The 18,123-nt window shown below is 40.7% G+C and overlaps 1 protein-coding gene across 4 annotated transcripts in view; it reads left to right on the top strand.

Moving 5' to 3' along the window:
- The first annotated feature begins 2,044 nt into the window (after positions 1-2,044).
- The window catches only part of SIDT1 (SID1 transmembrane family member 1), a 94,060-nt gene continuing 77,981 nt past the window's right edge, over positions 2,045-18,123 (top strand). For all 4 annotated transcript variants that reach the window (XR_006818069.1, XM_046003168.1, XM_046003167.1 and 1 more), the window contains exon 1: positions 2,045-2,815. Coding sequence is in view for 3 of the 4 variants with exons in the window: in XM_046003168.1 (XP_045859124.1) it covers positions 2,606-2,815 (210 nt within the window). In the remaining variant the exon portion in view is untranslated. The remainder of the gene's footprint in view (positions 2,816-18,123) is intronic.

Below are 18,123 nucleotides of genomic sequence, written 5' to 3'. Positions count from 1 at the left end.
GTGGTTTGTCTTCCTAGACCAGTTGCTGTAGAGTTTGGGGTCAGAGGTCTGTTATCATATATAGTCTGGTCATTGACTGTTCATATATTCAGCCTGTCACAGTGGAAGCTTGGCATTGTAGATATTCTACAAGTCTGATTCATGAACCGTATTTAACTTTTTAGCCATTGAATTAGGAGTCATACAATAACAATATTTAGTCATACAACGTGTAAACTTTCTAATACAATTTCAAATACATTCTTCTGCCCCCCCCCATCTTTACAGCAACCTTGTGATTCTGAGAGGTTAATTACCCAAGGCCATTCAATGGAATAAGTATTAGATCTTAGTATAATTTGTAATATATAATTCAAATTGTATATATATCATCTATAATAGTTTAAAATAAATATTTTGGGTTCTTTGCTAAGATAAAGGATCTGTTTTAATCACTTCTAATTTCAATGCTTAAAGTTAGGGTCATAGCTCCTTCAAATACCCACAAGGCAGTCATGTGGAAGAAGGATTAAGCTTATTCCTATGGCTCCAGAGGGCAGAACCCATGCCAGTGAGTAAAAGAGAGGCAGATTTCAATTTAGAATGTGAAATACTGTTCTAGTAATGAGACACTTGCCCGCAAAAGGAGGAGTTACCTTGTGCTAAAGCCAGTTCCTCATCTCTTGTGGTGCTGAGTAGGACTGCATGACCCTATAGCTGTAGAGAGTGTGTGAACTGGCCAAGCCAGCTAACCTTGAAGGACTTGATGAATGTCAAGTTTATGAAATTTTGTTAAATTCTGAAAAGAGGTATAGATACTCTAAATACAGCAGTTTAGTGTCATTTAAAGTCTGGATGAAATTACTATATTTCTCAAAACAATGAGTTGCACTTTAAACTTTACCCCCAGACTCCTCTTTGAATTAGTATTTTTGTCCTTATGCCCATACACTTTCAAGAACATTTTTTTAAAAGTGAAAATTGTCCTAAGTATTCTCTAACTTAATCTTCCTTTAGTATTGTTTTTAATTGCACAGTTATGAAACATTATACCAAATGTATTGAATTCATTTGTGATATTTGAATAAATTATAGGAATTCAATGAGGTTAAAAACAACAACAACAACAACAACCTGGGGTGCCTGGGTGGGTCAGTCCCTTATGCCTCAAACTCTTGGTTTTGGCTCAGGTCGTGATCTCAGGGGCATGAGATCCAGCCCCGAGTGAAACTCAGGGCTTGGTATGGAGCCGGCTTGAGATTCTCTGTCTCCCTCACCCACTGCCCTTCCTCCCTCTTGCTCTCTCTCTCTCTCTCTCTCTAAAATAACTAAACAAATCAAACCCTCCCGTTGAATGGTAAATGCTAGGATTTTAATCTGTAACTTAATTCTTTGAACACGATCTTTTCTTCTTCTGGCTTCTCTTTAAATGTTCCTTCAGACTGAACGCAATTTTATTACTTTCTAGTTTACAAATAACTTGAAGCTGAAATAAGACAGTGAGTTCTCTTCTGCACCTGAACTGTGATTGTTTGATGTTCCCCAAGGACTTCCCAGGGATCCTCTTCCCACCTCACCCTTTATCTGTCTCTCCAGCTGTTTAATTCAAATCCCCTAAGTTTTGCCAGAAGAATAGTTTCTTATAATGACCTGTAGTTTCTCTCTTTTGAAAAACAATTCAGAACCCCAGGGATTCTCCCAGAATCTAAGAAGTCATCCAGAAGTGAAGTAGGCAAGAAGTTGGCTCAGAGGGAAAGAAACCCTCTGCAGAAATCAAGCTTCTCTGAGACGTCCTTGACAACTTCCGGGACCGGATTTCAGGCGTGTTGGAAATTGTCTTCTTTACCCTATCTCTTCATTGTCTTTATGACTGTACATATGTAATAGGTACACAAACAGCGAGGGAGAGAGAAAGCGATAATGTGAAGCTCTCCCTGAGAATAGAAGATGATAAGGAAATAAAACAGGTGTCTGGAAAGGGGTTCTGTTAGTGAAGGGAGAAGTGAGAGTTAATAACCATCATTCAAACGGGCGGGAGTTCTCTGCAGGTAGCAGACAGGAAAAGCAAACTCGTGCACCCTCTTTGCGGACAGGCTCTGTTGCTTTCTCTTTCTTCGCTTGCAGTCGGTGCACATTTACTTGAAACAGACTGTATTTCCTGCTTCGTGGCTAATCAGGTTGACTCTTAAGACTAGTGACTATTTCTTTCTTTAATGTCTCTAATGCCTTTTAAAATATATTATTTATTATTTTTTTGAGATTGATTAGGGAAGAGATCTGTTGAAATTCTGGCTGGGTAAGTGGAGGGTTATCAGAAATGAGAAAAGGGGGAGGAAAGGTACTTGGAAGCGGGAGAGCAAAGCAGCAGCCCGAGGCTCCCGTACCCTCCGCCCCCGCTACCCCTGGCCCGCGACCTCCCGCGGAGACCCCAGGCTGCTGCATCAATATTTGATCCGGTCTTCGCCCGCGGGTTGCCATCACTCGCCGGCGGGGCTTGCCAGGCATCACCCGCGCTGCGCTGAAGCCGGCGCCCAGGCCCGCCGGGGGGCTTTGGAAGGACCGCTCTGCGCTCGCTCGCTCGCTCGCCAGGGAGGCTCTGCTTGGTGGCAGGGGCGCGGTGCCCACCATGCGGAGCTGCCCGCGGCTCGCGCTGCTTTGCGCGCTGCTACCCTGGCTCGTGCGGGCTGCGGCACCCCGGCGACCCGCGCAACCCGTCCCACGCCGCGACCCCCGCGACCCCGCCAGGGGCGCCGATTTTGATCGCGTCTACAGCGGGGTGGTGAGCCTCAGCACCGAGAACATCTACTCCTTCAACTACACCAGCCAGCCTGGCCAGGTAAGACACTCGCTCTCCTTGCTCGACTCCCAGGAACTTGCCAGATCTCAGAGCCCCGTCGCTGCTTTGGGTCCCCTGGGAATTGACCTCGGGAGTCCTCAGGGACCAGAGGACCCTCGTTCCCTTTCCCCTTAAATGCAATCAGTGCTTTGCCGTAGGCTGCCGCATCCTCCCGCAACCGGCACTGGGGACAACTCTGGTTCATCTCGCACCTTCCCTGGCCTGGTCCCCTGGCATTTGGGGCTTTGCAGAGGGGCGGGTTCCCTGCACCTTCTGTGGCTCCTGGCCCCCTGCTGGGCCTTTCTCTAGGAAACTCAAGATTTCTGGGGTGACGTGGTGGGGGGGGGCGCCTCTGTGCCTAATGTCTGGGGGAGAAGGAACCTCATTTCATTTGGATGATTCTGCCAGACCCTTCTATTTCATAGCTCCTGGGGAGGGAGAGCTTCTCAGAATCTAAAATAGGAATGTGTGAGAATGGACGCAAGCTGCAGAGCGTGTGTGTGTTCAATAGTCACTTCCCGCGATTCTGTACTACTGTCACACGTTTGGGCTTCAGAAAAGCCACAAGACCTGGCCAGAGATGTTGAAACTGCAGCCATCAGCTGATCTATGGAGGTCTTGATGTTAAATAAGGATGGATAATTGTGGGAAAGTTCTAGACCTATTTCTGACAAGAATCGAGGTGAGACAAGGGGAGGAAATGACTGCTTCAGCAACTACCCCTTTGACACATATAGTCTGATTATATAATGTAGAAAAAATGCATAGGTAGATTTTTCCATCTGATATGGTCCCCTCTGGGGCACAGAGAAAAGAGAGGACTTGCCATTGTGCCTGCCTCTGGGTCTTCTTCCCATATGGGTGTGTATGTGTATCTCTTACTGTGCCAGCGTTCCCCACTCCCTTGGGAGATTCCAGAACCAGATGACTCGGATACCACAATATGCCTCCCTCTCTCTCAGTGAGAACCAGAACTCAGAAACCTGGTAGCTTGGAGTAGTATTGAGCAGCATGGACCAGTTTGCCCACCCTCACTCCCAGACATCTCCCTGAGCAATTTCCCCATCTCCAGTCTGGCACCAAAGGTCGCCATGGCAGCGCAGCCCTCACCCTGGCCTGTCGCCTGCTGACCTTCAGGTTGGATGTCCTGAAGTGAGCAGCGTGCCCATGTGCAGAGCCATTCTACTGGGGACAAGTGGGAGGGACAATTTTTAATCCTCCCAATGCCGTGTCACTCATCTCTTCCTGTCCAGTGTGCGGTATGGACCTGCTGACATGGCACATGAGTTGTGTTCCTAGCCCTGTAATTGGCTCAGAATGAATAGCCTGAAAAACTCCATGATCTCTGGGGTGCACTGTCAGTTTCCCCCTAAATCATCGGGAAGGGCACTCAGATGTTATGTGCAAAGTGAGTCCTGAGATCAGGTTTTATTTGGTATTTCTTACAATTCTGCTTAGAAATAGATGGGCTGTTTTTTAACTGTTGCTTGGTCTTTCTGCCCTTAGTATTTGGTGAGTTTCTCTGCCACAAGCACAGCTGCTCTGTGTGCAGCTGGGTCATCTGCTTGACTTTACTAGAAAAGCCTGAGATATTGAGGACAGGGGCAGAGTCATGTTCATTTACTAATGTTTTTGAAAAGTGAATAAGTGAAGAAAGATTGAAGGAAACCATAAAACTAAATAAAAGTAAATAAAATACATACTTTTGGGGACGCCTGGGTGGCTCAGCCAGTTAAGCATCCAGCTCTTGATTTTGGCTCAAGTCATGATCTCAGGGCCCTGGGATCAAGCCTTGTGTCAGGTTCTTCGGCTCAGTGGGGAGTCCACTTGGGATTCTCTCTCTCTCTCCCTCTGTCCCTTCCTGCTCCTCCTCTAAAATAAATAACTAAATCTTTAAGAAAAAAAACACAAAAATATATATGCATAGTTTTAGTAGGTTGAAAGTGTGAGATCATTCCACATAAAAACAATTGTTATGAAATTATGCCCTTTCCGTTTTGCCTGTCTACATGTTTAAATAGCTCTTATTTTATGAAACAAGGGTGAAAATTCATTTTTTTAAAGATTTTATTTATTTGTTTGACAGACAGAGATCACAAGTAGGCAGAGAAACCCGCAGAGGGAGAGAGAGGAGGAAGCAGGCTCCCTGCTAAGCAGAGAGCCAGATGCGGGGTTCCATCCCAGGACCCTAGGATCATGACCTGAGCGGAAGGCAGAGGCTTTAACCCACTGAGCCACCCAGGTGCCCCTGAAAATTCATTTTTAAAATACTTTGCATAATACAATAAAAAGATGACAACCTCAGCAGTCCCTAAAATCTCACTAGTCTGAGAAATACAGTTGGGAACCATGGGGCTGGCAGATAACTCAGGTGTTTTAATTATTTTAACACTGGTATGAACCAGATGTCCTCAACGCTTACAGCTTTAGAGAGACCTCTTTTTAGCATGCAAATAAAACGTGGAAACCTCAGTCCTCTTATTTGAGGAAATTGTCCCCTTTCACTCCCCCTAGTATTCCTGATATACCTCGTATTCTTCAGAGACGGCATTTTTCTCATCTATCTATCCAAACCATTACTCTTATTTCTCTTGATGGCCTCCTGTCTTCTTGGTCCCATTTGCCCCATATTGGATACCAGTGGCCCCATCTTCCAATAACATGAATACCATGCCTTTGGATATAGCAGAATTTTCCTGAAGGTTTGGACTAACATAAAAGAATTACAGAGCAGAGCAGGGTAGGTGATAGATTAAAGCAGAAATCTAGGTAATACTGTCATAACAACTTACTAGCTATTCCCACCAGGGAAAATTTCAAGATGGTGGCACTACCTTTTAGGCCTGGTTTATCACCATGTTCTTGGCTACTCCCCACCCCAAATGCTGGCCTCTTCCACTCTCTAAATTTTTGTTAATTCATGAGAAGCAGTCTGTCTCCATTGCAGATCCCAAACTCACTGAAGGGCTCTGCTAAATAAAGCACTATGAACCCAAGAGCCAAAGCTTGGCCAGGACCTTTTTCCTTTAACCTGACCCAAGTGTTGGTCAGGGACACCTCCTCTACAAGGGTCATTTCCCACCCATCCCTCTTCAGTGCAGCAAAGAATTGGGTTTAGGGGGGAAAAAGTATAGCCTTTTGAGTTTTCATCTTTTTCCCTTTACGCTTCAAGCCATTGTTCTGTTTGACATTATTTTTTCTTCACTTTGGAAGAGAAAGGCTTTTCCCAGTTTAGGCTTTGGTAAGAAGGGGAAGCTGCTGTGGAAACCTTGGCCCCTAATCTTTCCTGTCAGCCACTGCCTCTCCCATACCAAACATTGATCCAAAGAACTAGTTAGCCAAGCATGTGTCATGCTAATTAGCTGAGGTCAGTGTCAGGAAAAGTCTCACACGCCTTCTAAGCAGAGTAATGTAAATATGAAGTTGCCACTAAAAAAAAAAAAAAAAAATCACTGAAAGAATAAAGCGACTGCTTTAAACAACAGTGAAAATAAGGATTGAAGGTGCAGGTTTGGCAAGATCATGGTTCATTTCACTTCCCTGGAGGGGAAGTATCTGGAGACTCCTTTTCAGGGGAGTAGAGTTTCACTGCGGCAAACAGGGTGTTCTACCACTACGGGGCTGGAAATAAACTAGAAGGAAATCACCTTGTTGAGAAAGTCACCAGGCATATGTTTGACTAGGACAGAGGGCACGAAAGCAGGTTTATTGAGAAATGAGAATATTCCTGTAGAGACAGGTGGTGGCCATAATCAGACGTGTATACTTGAGCTAGATGCTGATAAGAAGGCTTTCAATAAAAAGTCTTCCTACCAGGCAACAAGAAGTCTTCTTGGTAGCTTTCAGTCACAGACTTCATTGTTCTTCGTAGATCTTTTAATTTGAAATGTTTCCCTGGATATATTCTTTTTGTTTATTCAATGGAAATATTTATTTTTTAATGACATATGCTCTTTTTAATGCCCAAGGAACAATCCTTGACTTTATTCACCTCAACCTGTAGTTGTATATCTAGAACAAGTTATACTGCCTCTTGGATCTGAATTCAAAATGTCTATCCAGTTCCCACAAATAGTGAAATATAGATCAGGACACTCCAGTGGTAACTTCTAACTATACATTACTGGTTACTTAGAAGAATGAAAATCTCTGATGTGATTAGCCTCAGTTCCCCCGGTCTTGGATGGACTCCCCCTGTATTCTTTATGTACTGAGGCAGGGAAACCTCCTTTGCTGGCCTCCCACTTCCTCTTACTGAACAGGACTGGTGCTTGTTTGTGAGGAGGAAATCATCTCATTAGCATGTTATCTGGTGGAACAGAATACCATAGACTGGATGGCTTACAAAACAGACATCACTTCTCACACTTTTGGAGACTAGTTAGTCCAAGATCCAAGTGCCTAGTGTGGGCTGACTTCTAGCTTGTAGACAGTACCTTATAGTGTGGGTCTTCACATGGGCCAGAGAGCAGAGAGAGAAGCAAGCTCTCTCCTGTCTCTTCTAAGGGCACTAATCTCATCATGGGCGCTCTGACCTCATGATCTAATGACCTTCCGAAGGCCTGAACTCCCAATACTGTCACACAGGAGATTAGGCTTCAACATACAAATTTGGGGGCAGAAGGGGACACAAACGTTTAGTCACAGCAGTTACCACCATTTTTCTCTATGGCTCTGAAAACACAACATCAAAGTGTCATAAGGATGTTTAGGGGCTGACATTATTCCAGTTGTGGGTCCAATTTTATGGAGAACTCATCTTCTGCCTGAGATGCCTTCTCATCTATCTAGACCTGACAGTCATGTGCTAAGTTATCAAAAAGATTCTGTAAGTATGTGCTGTCCAGTATGGTAGCCACTGTCCACATGTGGCTGTTGCACACTTGAAATGTGACCAGTCACAAAATGAAATGTACCATAAATGTAGAATACACACCAGATTTCAAAGACAGTATAAAAGAACATGAAATGTGTAATTAATATTTTTGATTATATGTTTAAGTGATAATATTTTGGATATATTAAGTTAAACAAAATATATTAATAAAATTAACCTCATTGGTTTGTACTTTAAAGTAGCTACTTTAAAGTAGCCACTACTGGGGCGCCTGGGTGGCTCAGTGGGTTAAGCCACTGCCTTCAGCTCAGGTCATGATCTCAGGGTCCTGGGATCGAGTCCCACATCGGGCTCTCTGCTCAGCGGAGAGCCTGCTTCCCTTCCTCTCTCTCTGCCTGCCTCTCTTGTGATTTCTCTCTGTCTGTCAAATAAATAAATAAAATCTTTAAAAAAAATAAATAAATAAAGTAGCCACTAGAATTTTTTTTTTTTTTACTACTAGAAAATTTAAAAATACATATGTGAGTCATATATTTTCCTTGGACGACACTGCTCCAAGTCCTCCAAGACTTTAGAGAAGTCATTCATCCCACAGATGGCTTTGTTGGAGGAAATGAGGCTTGAAAGGTCATAAGAGATAAAAACTTGGATAGGCAGAAGGAAAGGAGAAAGGCCTTTCAGACAAGGAAAAATGTATCTGATTTCTTTTTTGACAATACTACCTCAAAAGTGGTAGTATATATTTCTACCAGGAGGCACATGTCTGGTTGTCTCTTTTTGTGATGATAGCCACCATTGATCATAATTGCCTAGTTTCATTAGGAACAACAAAGTAATAATATTTTAATTATATCCCTTACCTTTTCATCCATGAATTGGAATACTCCTATAATAAAAAACCTCTCCTCATCAGCTCCTGGGGCATCATAAGTTACTGTTTTGTCTTCATTCCTTACCTTTACTTACCAATTTTCGCAAAATAATGAATTGGTCCCCAAGCAGCCTATGATAAGGATCATGAGATTTCATTTAGCATAAGCATGAACTCATGAATTTAAACATATCTGATATGTTTTGACCCATTGCTGTTACTAAACTTACGTTTAAATTGTTCATTGGCCAGTGAAAGCCAATTTGAGTTGGATCCTGAATTCTTTTGATAAAATCCAAGTGGTCTCTGACATCTTCCTTGCTTTCTGGCATGAAAAGTTCTTACAGGCTCATCAAGTTCAGTTCTTGTCTCCAACATGGAATCAGACAGGTCAGGTTCCTTTGAGTAACAATAGAGACCACAGTATGAAACCTAGAGGCTTTTATTGCTAATGGATTGGTAATTTTTTTCTAAATCTTTTCAATGGACAGAATTAAGGATAGATTGTATCATGAGTTCATACTAGCACTTTCAGCTCAAATTCAGAAATACAGGCTTTTTACTTAACTTCATCCAGCTCACACAGAGATTTCCTTCTGTGCCCAAAACCCTGGTTCTGAACTGTATGGACTTACTCATTTGCTTTAACCCACAACATACACACAACAGTTTTCGATAACAATACTAACATTACCACCAATAAGATTACTAGTGACAATTTAAGATACGTGTTTACGGTTCCTTTTACCTTAGGGCATATTTCATGATTGATTGAGTTGAGTCACATTACTGTGTTTTAAAGTAAGGTAACAGTGCAGTTATGTTATCTTTTCAGTGTAGTTATGTCATCAACTTAGCAGTCTGTTAAGCATTGGACACATGATTTCAGCTCAGGTCATGATCTCAGGGTCATGAGATGCAGCCACAAGGCAGGTTCCTCACTGATCGTGAAGCATACTTAAGATTCTCTCTCCCAGAGGGTGGTGGGGTTATGGACACTGGGGAGAGTATGTGCTATGGTGAGTGCTGTGAAGTGTGTACACCTCGCGATTCACAGACCTGTACCCCTGGGGCTAATAATACATTATATGTTTATTAAAAAATTATAAAATTTAAAAAAAAAAGATTCTCTCTCTCCCTCTCCCTCTGCCACTGCCCACCATCTTATGTGTGTGTGCGTAGACGCACACCCACAAATTATGGCCTGTAAAATGAAGCAGTTTTTTGCTATTATTATTGTTCCAGTGGTTTCCTTTTTTACTAATATATTGATATGATGCCATTAGCCTCTTCTATTTTTGTCTCTTAGTTCTCTATGATGAGCAATATTGAAATTAGATGGTATCTTCTCCTTTTTTTTTTAAGATTTTATTTATTTATTTGTCAGAGTGAGCACAGGCAGACAGAGTGACGGCAGAGGCAGAGGGAGAAACAGGCTCCTGAGCAAGGAGCCCGGTGTGGGACTCGATCCCAGGACACTGGGATCATGACCTGAGCCAAAGGCAGCCACTTAACCGACTGAGTCACCCAGGCGTCCCTGGCATCTTCTTCTCCATCTCTTTTTTTCAACCCCCAAATCTAAACCCTAGTTATGCTTATAAAGAAATTAATGAACTTATTCTACTTCTTATATTTTCTCCCCATTCTTGCCCTATTTTTGGTTAGTTGTACATACCTGATTGTCGAAGCATATAGTCCTTACAAGCTACTCTATCTCTCCTTACAACAAACATTTAGTCTTAGCTGTACAGGTACCTGTATATTCACAACTAGACTTATGTTACTATTCTCCAGTCATCTGATTGTCTAAAGCTTATTCTCTAGGAGGTGCCTCCTACAATTCTTCATGTTGGTAACGCTTTGTCCACAGCCTTTGTACTTGCAAGTCTGATTAGCCGAGTATAAACCCCTGAGCTTATAGTTTTTTCCTTGAGTTTTAAGCATACTATTCCTTTGGTGTCTGGCAAAAGTGGTAATAAAAGGGATTCTTTCCGTTACAAGTAATTTCATTTTTCTGCCTGGATTCCTGAAAGACTCCTTTTCCTTTCTCTTTGAAATCCAGTGGTTTTACCAGACCGCATCTAGTAGGTTAGTCTTTCCCAGGACACGATGTAATTTTGCAATGTGTAACTTAAGTGATTATTTCTTTAATTCAGGAGATTTTTCTTAGTGTTTTTAACATTCAGTTATTCCTATGCTTGTTTATCTTCTTTAGGAATTCCCTTTATACTTACGTTGGCTCTTTGTTGTTTCCTATTATCTATCCATTTTTCTAGAATAATTTTTTATATCCTGCCCAGATTTTAGAAATTTTTTTCTCCTTTTCATCTTCTGTTTTCCTTATGGCATTATGGAGGTGTTTTTTTTAAATCCCTGTGCTCCTCCAAATTAAACATTCATTTATGTTAGGATTTTAAAATATAACTCTAATTTTTTTCCTGAGTTCTGCCCTTTCTTTTTTAAAACTTCATTTTCTCTAATCTCAGTTCTGAATTTTAAAAATTCTGATTTATGGCTTTTTTCATAGTTTTTAAGTGTTCATAATTCTTAATTTTGAAATATTATGCTATACTTTCCATCTGTTACCATCCAAAGGTACAGCTTTCCGGCATATATTCACCATCTGGAATGGTGTTTTCTGCCTCTTAATCTCTTTTACTTACAGAGACTTTGTGTGGGATTCAACTGCAGTCTTTAGTTGTTGCTCATCTTTACATTAGGTGAGTTTTTCTTATTTTAGCAGGGAAAGATGGACCTAGATAGCTTTCTTATCTTTCTTCTCTTATCTTTGGGAAGTGATCAAAACGTGATATTCTTTCTAAGAAATTTCATAGGTCTTCTCCCCCATTTTATGGAGTCTTCCTGTTTCTATTCTAATAAATTAATTAAACCCAAAGAGAACATTGTTGGAACCTCTGATCTATAGCTGGTCAGTCAGGTGACAACCTGGACTTTTTTAAAAATTTGTTTATTTATTTATTTAAGTAATCTCTAGACCCAACTGGAGCTCGAACTCACAACCCAAAGATCAAGAGTTGCATGCTCTTCTGACTGAGCCAGTCGGGTACCCCCAACCTAGATTCTTTGATTGGCACCTGAAAGCAGGTGGCAGTCTTACAGAACTGAACCCTTAGACTGTGGGATCTGATGCTATCTCCAAGTAGAAAGTGTCAGAATTGAGTTGAATTATGAAACACCCAGCTAATGTCCGAGAATCTCTTGGTGGTGTGGGGAAAAACACATATTGTAACTGGGGATGCAGAATTGTACCTCCCCATGACTAGCAAAATAATATTTCTGGGGTTTTAGGGAATCACAAGGGAAGATGACATCATCAGTTATCATCTAGGGCATCTATTGTGACCCATTATCCAGATCATCTAGAGAGGCATCTCTACCTCTAGATCATTTAATAAGTATAGTAATCCTCAGTTTTGAATTTACAGTTACATGGATAAGCATATCGTTATTTTTCTGATTCATGATAAACTGAAAGCCAGAAGAGTGAAACAAATTACATCAGCAATTACTGAGGCTAGACTATCCAAGTGCCTGAATTCAGGTTCATCATTTTATCCATTTTATCCATTTCAAATCTTGGACTGTGGAGTTCTCAGTATATATTTTTTTAATGTAGGTTTTTGTTTTCTGAAATATGATGAATTTTACATTGTCTCTGGGTGGTGAGATTATAGAGAATTTTCATGGTCTTTTCTGTATTTTCTGAGTATTTCATAAAAAAATGTTTTATTCTCCTAAGACAAGGACAACCACCAAGAGGCTGAGCAGTACTGGGGAAGAACCCAGGGTGGGGCTCCAGAAGATGTGTGTTTTTATCTCTTTAACAACCTGTGTACCTGCAGCAAATCCTATTCCCTCCTTGAGCTTTATGTCCCCCACTGATAAGAGAAGACCACGTTTTTTCTCTCTAATGGAGTAAAAAAGTTCAGTGCTCTTTTTTTTTTACCCTGTGTAAGATTGTAATTTTTATATATAATTAAAAAAATCTTAGACTTGTGTACAACTTTATTTATTTTTTTTATTTTAAGTAAGCTCTATGCCCAGTATGGAGCTTAAACCCACAGCCCTGAGGCCAAGAGTCACGTACTCTACCAACTGAGCCACCCAGGTGCCCCAAATCTTTCTTTATAGACAAGTAGGAGAAATGTCTTGCCAACAAGATCATTTGTAACTCTTTGTCTCATAAAAGCAAATAAATGAATACTTTAAATTACTGTTTCTGAAAAACTCCTTTTTTGTTTGTTTGTCTTGTTGTTTCTTTTGAGAGCTTCCCATAGGGCTCTTCACTGTCTGGGAGTGTTTTTGTTCTGTTTCATCTAGCTTTGTTCCCACTTTGCCGCATGTGCTGAGCTTGTATTCCAGCCACCTTGTTTCTCTTGCATATTCCTTTCCAGAGTGCCATGGCAATAGGCTTGCTTCAGTGTTGGGTTTAGTTTTTTGGTGGCTGTTATTTTGTCGTGTTTTGATTTTACTGCTGTGATGCTTCCTTGTGTAGGAGTATTTTAAGTATTTGATACAATATGTAGGGATTTTCACTCATATTGAATATTAGGAACAATGCAGAGGATCACAGGAGAAGGGAGAGAAAACTGAATGGGAAGAAATCAGAGAGGGTGACAGACCATGAGAGACTCTTAACTATAGAGAACAAACTGAAATTTGCTGGAGGGAAGGTGATGGGGGTGGGGAGATTGGGTAATAGGTGATGGGCAGTAAGGAGGGCACATGATGTGATGAGCACTGATGAATCACTGAACTCTACATCTGAAACTAATGATGTACTATATGTTGGCTAATTGAACTTAAATTTTTAAAAAAGATATATATATATATATGTGTATATAGGGATTTTTCAGTCTTTCTTCCTTTCACTCTTTGGTTTCAGCACATTACCTGAAGTATCTCGTATGTCATTTCTCACTGTTGGCTTGAATCTAAAAGGCCAGGGACTTGATATTTGTGATACTTGTGATACCGTGAAACTTCTGTGCTGCAAGAAGATGCCAGTATTTCTTTCTTCCTTTCAAATGGGTTGATATTATTACACGTTGCCATGGAGCCCCCAGAGTTTGTTAGCCAGCTCTTCCTACATTGTTTAACTCTGGAGTTAACTGAAGTTGATGATTTAAAGATACACCTAATGAGCTATTTGAATTGGGGCCTCACCATTCTTTCTGCTTATTTACTAGAAAAATACCAAAGATACCATGCTGTCGCCAGGCAATAAAATCATAGTCTTTTCCATTTTGCTAAAAAAAAAAAAAATTTTTTTTAAAGATTTTTATTTATTTATTTATTTGTCAGAGAGAGAGAGAGCACAGGCAGACAGAGTGGCAGGCAGAGGCAGAGAGAGAAGCAGGCTCCCTGCCGAGCAAGGAGACCGATGTGGGACTCAATGGATCCCAGGATGCTGGGATCATGACCTGAGCCGAAGGCAGCTGCCCAACCAGCTGAGCCACCCAGGCGTCCCCAAAAAATACATTTTTGAATATTGTTTATTTTCTTTTCTTAGATATTGTGAAAAATGGAAAGTTTGAAGGTTTTTTTCAGTACATTTGTTGCTATGCAAACCAAAACCAAACAAAACCTAAGGGCCTGTATTCTGCTTAAAAGCTAAGGTCAGCACTGAGAACAACTATTGGACTTAACACTTAAGTCCTCAGTCTAAGATCCTTTGGTTTTCATATATAATAAGTTTCTAAAAATGTGTAAAAATTATTTATACAGGAGAAGCAATTGATTTACCTGTCAAAAGATAGTGCTCCACTCCTGGGGAAAGAAAAACAAAGCTGAGTGGCGTATAGCAAATGTAGGTTATATATTAAGTGTCATGAATAATAAAATTAATTGAAATAATTTGCTCTAGTAATTAATTACTTCCAAATTCTCACTTGTCTCACCCCCTCAGTTTATTTGAAGTGAGAATAGGCAAATAAATTGATTTTGCTCTTAGGAAGAAGGGCATGCAGATGCTGATTTTGTACAAAATTAGACAGGCAATTTTTCAATGGGTTGGATAAGAAGAGTGAAACTGGATTGAAGGTATCTTATATTGAAAAATGCACCCAAAGAAAGTTGAATATAAACCTTCTTTCTGATAGCACAGCTATAGGAATCCATTTTCCTTTCATAGATCTCAAGAACTGATAAATTTTCCCTCTGTTCCACTGAAAAGTTTTCAAGAGCTAGTTCTCAGCCCGTAATTTTAAGGAAGTTAATTGGGGACCCAGCCTTCTTCAGTTGATCCCAAGGCTGGCCAGCAGTGTCTATATGTAATTATGAGAGTACTGGTTTATTTAAAGGTATAAATCACCAGTTTAGGTTAAACTCCTAAGTGTTTAAATAAAATACTTTATTTCTGAAAACAGTGGCAAAATTAAGTTTATCTATTATCACCAAGTAGCATGTAACCCTGAATAAAAGCATCCTCTGGCTACCTGTAGTCTTACAGTCGATTGGTCTGTTAAGCGCCCCCCCCCCCCCCGCCCAAAAATGGGTCCGCGATTAAAGGAGCGAGACTGATAGAAAGCGAAGGTCAAGCAAAGCTTTATTTCGCACCAAGCATCAAGAACCAAACTGACCTGCCAGGGCTGTGCCTCTTACAGGGAGGGCAACCTTTCTCTGTTTCACAGACTAGCTTTTACGGGCAAAGGCCATGCGGTCGGGCCTGGCCACACACAGGTGGCCAATGAGATTGTAATACACACAGGAAACTCCACAGTCATGTTAGGTCACACATAAGTGACCAATTGAATTACAATTTACCCTATAGCAGACATTTGATCTAGACTATCACCCTCGGTAGAATTGGCGCCCAAAAGGCTCCCAAAGGGTGGAGCCCATACTCCTTGGTAGCTGGGGAGACAGTGTGCAACCCCTCACTGACTGGATATCTCCACCTGGCCTGACCCACCCTTGTATCTGGGCTTTGTTACCTGGGGCTGGTTCCTGGGACTTGGTTTTAAGTACATCCCCTGGGGGAAGGGGAGCAGGGACAGTTTAAGGGTAGTTTAAGGGTTAAACAACAAGGTTATTGTTTAACCTCAATGGAAGCCTCTGGCTAAACAGGTCCTTACATGGACCATTAAGAGTGTAAAGGTTTGCCCTTCCCTCTGCCTATCCTGGGACACGAAAGTTTTTCAGCTTTGTCTGCTTCCTCACTCTTCCTTCATATATATTTTTTAAATAGACTGTTTTTCAGAGAAGCTTTAGGTTTACAAAAAATTAAGCATTAATTTATTTATTTATAATTAATTATTAACATCTTGCATTAGTGTGCTACACTGATGGACCCATACTGATAGAGCATTGGGGTTGCATTGATCTTTATTATTTACTAAAGTTCACCTTTTACTTTATGGTTCACTCTTGGTGTTATAAGCTTCCGTAGGTTTTGAGAAATGCGTAATGTATCTGCCATTACAGTGGACTGTACATAATAATTTATTTCATCCCTGTAAAAAATCTCTGTGCTTCACCCATTCACCTCTCCCTCCTACCCTCAAATCCTGAAAATGGCTTATTTTTTTTACTGTATCTCTACTTTTGCCTTTTCCAGAATGTTGTATACTTGGAATCATACAGAATGTAACCTTTTCAGACTTCCTTCTTTCACTTATCAATATGCATTTAAAGTTCCTTCATGGCTATTTTTCATAGCTCAATAGCTTATTTCTTTTCAGTGTTGCATAGTATGTTCTTATTTGGATGTGCCATGGTTCATTTATCCATTTACCTATTGAAGGCTATCTTGGTTGCTTCCAATTTTTGGCAATTGTGAAGAAAGCTGCTATAAACATTTGTGTACAGATTTTTATACAGACATAAGTTTTTCAACTCCTTTGGGTAAGTACCAAGGAGCTTAATTCCTGGATCCTATGGTAAGGGTATGTTTAGCTTTGTTAAAAATTGTCAAACTGCCTTGAAAGCAACTGCACCATTTTGTACTCCCACCAGCAATGAAAGAGAGTCCTTATTGATCTACCTCCTCGTTTGCATGCAGTATTGTCAGTGCTTTGCATTTTAGCCATTCTATTAGGGGTATAGTGGTCTTTTGTTGTTTAATTTGTGGTTTCCTTAGAGCATATTAGCATCTTTTCATATGCTTATTACCACCTGTATATCTTCTTAGGTGTGGCATTTGTTCTGATCTTTTGCTCATTTTTTCATTGGATTGTTTGTTTCCTTGTTGTTCAGTTTTAAGAATTCCTTGTAAAGATTTTGGATTCCAGTCTTTTATCAGGTATGAGTTTTACGAATATTTTCTCCTAGTCTGTGCCTATCTTCTTATTCATGTTACAGTGTTTCTTTAGCAGAGCAGACATCGTTAATTGAAGAAAGTACACTTACTAATTGTTTTTCATGAATCACACTTTGGTGTTGTATTTAAAGGGGCTCCTGGGTGGCTTAGTTGGTTAAGCAACTAACTCTTGATTTTGCTTGGTCATGATCTTGGGGTCATGATCTCAGGGTCATGAGATGGGCATGGAGCCTGCTTGAGATTCTATCTCTCCCTCTCCCTCTGACTCTTCCCCCTCTTACTCCCTCCCCCAACATGCAGCTCTCTCTCTCAAATTCATTAATTAATTAAAATAAAAAGTTGTCACCAAGTCTAAGGTCACCTAGATTTTTTCCTGTGTTATTTTGGTTATTTTCTGAAATTTTATAGCTTTGAATTTTACATTTAGGTTTATGATCCTGGTAGATTAACTTTGTGAAAGGTATAAAGTCTGTGTGTGTGTGTGTGTGTGTGTGTGTGTGTGTGTGTGTGTGTGTTACTGCATATAATCTCCAATTGTTCCAGCATGATTTATTGAAAAAAGTTTATAGACCTCCTTGGACCACAGAGTCTGAAAGCAGCTCCATACCTGGAGCTCATTGTTCTTATCACTAACTGTAACCTCTACCATTCTCTTGTGGCTAGTTTTTTCTGTGTATCTGGTATCTCTCTGCTCATCCCATGCTTTTTATCTTTCAGACCTTTTATGAACACTGTTGGCCCATCATGTTTCTTCTTCTCTGGTTGATCTTCTCATGTTGTTGGGGGCTTTGTTACTGGCGAAGAAATTCCTTGTTCTTCATTTCAGGCAACATGTTTGTTTTTTTCTGTACCTCCTGATTCAAAGCCATGATGGGTAATCTCAGTTGAAAGAGCTGGTCTCCGGATTTTTAAAGTTATGCTATAGAATTTTAATAATATCAATAGTAGAGGATGAAAAACATATGCTATTTGAGAAGTCAGCCTATATTTGTGTTGACTTCGTGTGCCATTATTTCCTTTATTCATGGCAACAAGATTTTCTTGTCAAGTTTCTTTAGCTATAGAAGTGCAATTGGGCTTGCATTTTCTGTTCTTTTTTCTATCCATAAAAGAAACATAAAATGTTCCTGGAAACCATTGGGATAGAAAGGGATATTTGTATTTTATTTTATTTTTTTAAGTTTTTATTTATTTGTATGTCAGAGAGAGAGGGGGGGGAGAGAGCAAGCACAAAGCAGGGGGAGAAGGAGGCTCCCTGCTGAGCAAGGAGCCCAATGCAGGACTTGATTCCAGGACCCTGGGATCATGACCTGAGCTGA

The sequence above is a fragment of the Meles meles genome, chromosome 4, assembly GCF_922984935.1.
Source record: "Meles meles chromosome 4, mMelMel3.1 paternal haplotype, whole genome shotgun sequence".
Taxonomy (NCBI): domain Eukaryota; kingdom Metazoa; phylum Chordata; class Mammalia; order Carnivora; family Mustelidae; genus Meles; species Meles meles.
The sequence above is the reverse complement of the archived record's forward strand: the minus strand, read 5'-3'. Positions and strand labels throughout refer to the sequence as shown.